The sequence below is a fragment of the Populus alba genome, chromosome 6, assembly GCF_005239225.2.
Source record: "Populus alba chromosome 6, ASM523922v2, whole genome shotgun sequence".
NCBI classification, from domain to species: domain Eukaryota; kingdom Viridiplantae; phylum Streptophyta; class Magnoliopsida; order Malpighiales; family Salicaceae; genus Populus; species Populus alba.
In genome coordinates this window covers 4,444,277-4,450,276 of record NC_133289.1, presented here as the reverse complement: position 1 = coordinate 4,450,276, position 6,000 = coordinate 4,444,277, and the positions used below count along the sequence as shown (strand labels likewise).

At 35.2% G+C, this 6,000-nt stretch overlaps 1 protein-coding gene across 1 annotated transcript; it reads right to left on the bottom strand.

Annotated features, from left to right (window-relative positions):
• Nucleotides 1-1,011: 1,011 nt before the first annotated feature.
• Nucleotides 1,012-4,050, bottom strand: LOC118032676 (probably inactive leucine-rich repeat receptor-like protein kinase At5g06940). Its single transcript, XM_035037448.2, has 2 exons — nucleotides 1,638-4,050; nucleotides 1,012-1,501 (listed from the first exon to the last, which is right to left on the bottom strand). Exons 1-2 carry the CDS (start codon nucleotides 3,925-3,927, stop codon nucleotides 1,140-1,142), a joined length of 2,652 nt encoding a protein of 883 aa, XP_034893339.1. The 5' UTR covers nucleotides 3,928-4,050; the 3' UTR covers nucleotides 1,012-1,139.
• Between the last annotated feature and the right edge of the window lie 1,950 nt (nucleotides 4,051-6,000).

Sequence of the window (6,000 nt, the reverse complement as noted above, 5' to 3'; positions counted from 1 at the left end):
TATGGGAGGCTCAAAAGGAAACTTGAACATGGGCAGTTCGTTATTTCTTGCAAAGGGAAACCATGCGTCCATGGAAAAATAAAAATTATATGTAAATTTTAATATAATATATATAATCGAAGCTTATGATATGAGCTTTTAATTAGTTTAAGTAAAAATAAATTACAATAAATATATTCTAAGACATCATAATTCAAAGTTTTTCATTAAAAATTTTCTTATATTTTCTCTTTTTTTTCAAATTGATATCAATTTTTTAATTATATTTTTATCTATATGTGTTTTGATTTTCTAATACATGGAAAAATATTATTGGTTAAAATTAACACATAAACAAGCCATGTGTCTTAATTAATGGTAGAAAACGCTTAGAATTACACATGTTTTTTATTTTTAGTTTAACGTGGATATCCGGACCAGCTTGCGCGCACCTCAACTAATACCACGGGCTCTGAAGTTAACGACCATATAAGCCTCCAGTGGTCATCGTATGAGCAACTCCAGGGATTGAACCTGATACCACAGAGGGAGCAAACCTCTTGGTCCCAAGCTCTTACTACTGAGTCACCACCTAGAATTACACATGTTTTACTATTATACATTGATGATTTATATTTGATTAAATAGCAAACAAAAAAAATCAACCAAATTAATAGAAATTGAATGCTTAAAGAAAACAACCATGTCTTAACTCAATTGCTTTTGGACACTAAAAAAATTGGAAAGGATAGAAAACATTTACGATACATAGTATTTTTTAAAAGTATTTTTTTTTATTTTGAAAAGTATTAAAATAATTTTTAAATTTTTTAATATCATTACATTAAAATTATTAAAAAAACAAAAAAAAAACGCTAATTTAATATATATTTTTTCAAAATAAATGACGCACTAAACAAAATTAAAAACTCATTGAACTTACCATGTAACCCAAGTTCTATTTGTATCACTGAAGTGGCCAAAACGTCCAAAACCCCAAACCTAATGTCAGGGAGGGCAGAGAATAGCATACAACCTGAAACTTGTTTTTGCTTTTTATCAGAGGAAAGTCAAAATGAGATAATATAAAATCAAGTTTCATTTACATACAAAGACCAGAAGCATAGGGAGGGGGTGGGCTAATCTTTTGTTTTAAATATTTATACTGGAACAGAGTTCTCCTCAGGAGTGGACAAGTACGAATCTGAAAGGTGAGTTTTTGAGCCTAGAGACTGGAGAGCTCTAGTGACTTCAAGCATTGATGGTCGTTTCTCCGGTAGCACAGAAGTGCAATGGATGGCAATATCTAGGGCTGCTAGCATCTTTTGTTGGGAAGAGTTTGATATCTTAGAGTCGAGAACTTGGACTGCTCCATTAGCGATGTTGATTTTCCTTCGCACCCACTTCACAATGTCAACTGATTCTGCTTGATCAGCTTGTCGGCCTGCTATCAGCTCTAGTAGCACCACACCAAAGCTGTAAACATCCATTTGCTCGGTTGCTTTCTTCGTGTATCCACATTCTGCAATCAATGAATGGTGAGAGAACGATTCGAAGAACACTGGCAATGTGATTCTGTGATTCGGAGTTATAAACTCCGAAAGAACAATCTGATTTCTGTAAATACAAAATACTTCCTATGAGTGAAAGAATCATACCAGGAGCATTGTAGCAAGAGTACGCAGATTCTGAAGCAATTGTTGTTTGAAATGCAGCTTCTCCCACAATTCGGTCGAGAGCAAAGTCCGTAAGCTTTGGTTCAAAATCCGCATCCAGAAGGATATTCGTGGACTTCAGATTTCTGTGAAGTAAATGTGGGACATAATGTTTGTGAAGGTATGCCAATCCTTGAGCAACCCCAATGGCAATCTTCAACCTATCACTCCATTGCAAGAGAAAGTCTGCTCTGCTAATTAAATCCCCTAAGCTCCCCTTTTGCAAGTACTCATAGATAAGAAAGATTGATTCCTCTGAATGACAAAATCCAAGAACTTTAATGATGTTCTTATGCCTGATCTTGGCTAATGTCTTGACCTCAGCCTTTAATGCTTTGGAAGATTGGTTCCCGATATTGACGAGCTTTTTTACAGCAACCAGTTCACCACTTGGTAAACTTATAATGTACACTCTACCAAAAGCTCCACCACTTCCAACGGCACTTTTCTCATCCATCCCAACGACTAAATCATGCTCTGTGACTCTGAGAGGGTAGAAAAACACCGAATGCCAACCACCCATTTCAGATTTCCATTTAGTGGATCGATGGAACACGAAAAACCCAGCAGCAACAAGCAAAATTCCCAGGCCAAATGCTATAGATAAAAGGGCACATGCTAATGCACTAAGACCAACAGGATTATGATGTCTTGGCAGATCAACCGAACAAGAATTGGGCAATCCTGGGCCACAAAGGCCAGGATTTCCTTCCAAGAATGAAGCAGGGAGTCCAGAGACTAGATCAGGAGGGACTTCTCCGGATAGTTGATTAAAGGATACATTGAAGAGTGCAAGCTTCAAATCTTGAAGCCCTTGAGGGATTGAACCAGTGAGATTGTTATCAGAAAGATCAAGGTAAGTCAGCACTGGTAAATCGGCGAGGGATGGAGGGATTTCCCCACTAAGACTATTGTCTGCCAAAGACAAGGAGACCAGTTTCCTGCACTTTTTCATCTCTGGAATTTGGCCAGAAAGAGAATTGTGGGATAGGTTTATGATACTCATAACAGGAGAATCACAAAAATTTGGAGGTAATTCACCATAGAGACCATTAAGAGATGCAGAGAATCTATACAAGCTCTTAACCAAACCAAGACCATGGGGGATTTTTCCTGTGAAGCTGTTGTTATCTATCTGTACTTGCTCCAGTTGAGTTGCCATTGACATTGAATCTGGTATTGCACCAGAAAATCTGTTGTTTTCAGCTCGAATGAGCTTTATTTTGCTTAGTGACAACAACCCAGCTGGGAAATCACCAGAAAACTCATTGTTTTGAACTTGAAACCTCTCAAGATTAGAGCATTCACCAATGGAGTTTGGTATCGAACCATTGAAGAAATTAGTGTGGAGACCAAGGCTTTTAAGGCCTGGTGCACTGCATATATCATTTGGAAATGACCCTGAAAGCTTGTTTTGAGAAACATCAAAAGACACTAAGTTCTTAAGAGAAGACACTAGTGTTTGAGGAATCATACCACTTAGATTGTTCTGTGAGAGGTCCAAAATGGTTAAACTTTGCAAACCCACAAAAGAATCAGGAATTTGACCATAAAAACCAGAACTTTGCAACAAAAGCTGCTCAAGCTTCCCAAGTTTCCCAATCTCACTAGGAACATCACTCATCAAGTACACATTCTTAGACAAATCAAGAACAACAAGCTCAGTGAGATTCACAAATACAGAAGGAACAGTACCTGAAAGCAAGTTGCTTCCCAAGTTGAGTACTTGCAACTTCACCAATAAGCCAAAGCTTTCTGGAATCTTTCCCTCGATATGGTTCTTGCTAAGATCAAAAACTCTCAAAGAATGAAACTGAGGAATCTGATCTGGGATGGGACCCCAAATGAGATTGTTACTAAGATTCAAACTCTCCAAAGAACTACACTGAGAAAGGTGTAAAGGTATAGGCTGGTTAAAAAAATTGTCAGCAAGATTGAGAAGAGCCAAATTGGTTAGCTCACAAATTGAAGAAGAGATTTCACCAGAAAGATTCAAACTTTGAAGGTTGAGAGAAGTTAGAGTGAGTGGAGGTGAAGTAGTGCAGGTGATTCCAGTCCAGTTACAGTAATGGACAGTTGAGTTGCTGGACCAGCTTGAAAGAGTGTTCTTGGGGTCTTGAATGGAGCCTTTGAAAGAAAGGAGGACATCTGCTTCAGTTGAAGAAGCTGAACTAAACATGAAGAATGTGAGGCCAAGGCAGAGAACAAAAGTGCATGTGCAGGCGGTGGCCATTGGAGGAGACTCGGAGAAAGCTCTGGTTGTGTGTTCTTTTCAATGTTTTCTATTTATCAGTTAAGTAAAGACTCTTGAGCGAGTGAGAATTACATCGACAAATGGATTGCCAGATGTTGATGGGCTAGGAAGGGAGGGGTATACATGTACAAAGAAGTCATTGTAAATGTAAATTTTCTTTTCTTTTCTTTTTTTTGGGTTAAAGTAAGAACAAACAGTGATTCAGATTTTAAAGAATATAACAGAGAGGTTTCTGCGGTTACACTTTTTAGGGTTTTAGGTAGGGTTTGCTTTAAATTAAATTAAAACTGTTCGTTGGTCAGTATTTTTGGAACGGGTTTTTGCCACCAAAACAAATCTCTTTCTGCGTGGACAAACCAATGTATATGGATAGCATGGACTTCAAGTCAATTACTCCTAAATTGTCTGCATGGTTGGAGAAGGAGGTGACTTTAGAAGAGATCAAGCAAGCGGTATGGAGTTGTGATGGCTCGCAAGTTGTAGGGTCAAATGGTTTCACTCTTGCTTTTTATATAAAAAATAAAATCATGGACATTTATAAGGTCTAATGTTTTGATGTTAATAAATGAATTTTCAAAACTAAAAGACTCCCTGAAGGTATCAATACTGCATATGTGAATTTAATTATTTAAAAACTGCAAACAACCAAAATATTTCTCTGACTACATGCCTATAAGTTGAATTAATGGCTTATACAAAATTATTGCTAAAGTACTGTTGTCAGCCAAGCTTAAGGTAGCTATGTCTGATGTTATCATCTTCAATCAAACAACATTTATTTAGGTAGGCATATTCTTGATGGGTTTATGATAGCCAGTGAATTTGTTCATGGCCTGAAGAGAAGTGGCAGACATGGATCCATCTTCATAGTTGATTTTCATAAGGTATTTGTTCTAGAAGTATCTACATGAAGTTATGACTTATATAGGATTTGGGTTCAAATAGAGGGTATTGATAAAAGCATGTTTATCTCAGTCGCAATTTACAATCCTGATTAATGGCTCTCCTGGAAAAGAATTCGGTACTAGACAAGATTTAAAACAAGGTGATCCTCTTTATTCTTTATTTATTTTATTTTTTTATTTACGTTGGTGTCTGGGCCAGCTTGCATGCACCATGACTAATCCCACGACTCACTGAACATCCTGCAAACCCAGTGAACATGTAATTCTTGCGATACCATAATTCTTAATTGGATTATAAATCTGTGAGATTTTGAGTTTTTCATCCTATGATCGTCTTATGGCTGATCTTGAAGGGATAGTCTTGACTTGTAGGATATGTTTGGTATTGTGGTTGCTGTTGTGATTGTGGTTTTAAAAAAGTTGTTTTATAAAAAGTATTTTTAGTTGAGGTTGGTTTGAAAAAATATATGTTTGGTTAAAACCGTGGTTGAAATTGAGGTTAAACAAAAAGTAGTTTAATGTGTTTGGTTAAAAAAATGCTTTTCAAATTGAGGTTATAAAATAATTAAAAAATACTTTTAATTTAAATATTGTAGATTTAACAACCATTATTACATCATGAAATAAATAATTATATTTTTCATGATTTCTTAAGCACACAACAATAAAAACTGAATTTTTTGTTACTTCATCAAGTGATCTCCTTCTAATTTTTTGAATAAAACAGAATTAAAATAAAAATAAAAACTGAATTTTTTTTAACTTGGTCTGACACGGCAATAACATAATTGGAATTGCGATCAAATTTCACAAATGTTACGTCATCATGTTATATCCTTCTAATTTATGTAGTGTTATTAAATAATATTAAATACTAGTTTTTCAACTAAAACTCAATTTTTAAAAAAAAAAATTACAATTTCATTACGTACAAAATTTATTCGAAAAAAACTACGGTTTTCATGATTTTTTGAGCATGCAATAAAATTAAGTAAAATATTATCAGGAATAAAATTGAGATTACAGTATAAGTTAAATTTAATTCACCTTAAACTAATTTTTTTTAAAAAAAAATAGTGTTCACGTTTACATGAATAGTGCGAGTGAAATCACTGGGTTTTTTAATTGCACTGATTTTTCAGAAGAA

Coding starts and splice junctions, on each gene's coding strand:
- LOC118032676 (XM_035037448.2), bottom strand. CDS start 3,927: ATGGCCACCGCCTGCACATGCACTTTTGTTCTCTGCCTTGGCCTCACA. Junction 1,502..1,637: donor CTCTTGCTACAATGCTCCTG/GTATGATTCTTT, acceptor CATTGATTGCAG/AATGTGGATACACGAAGAAA.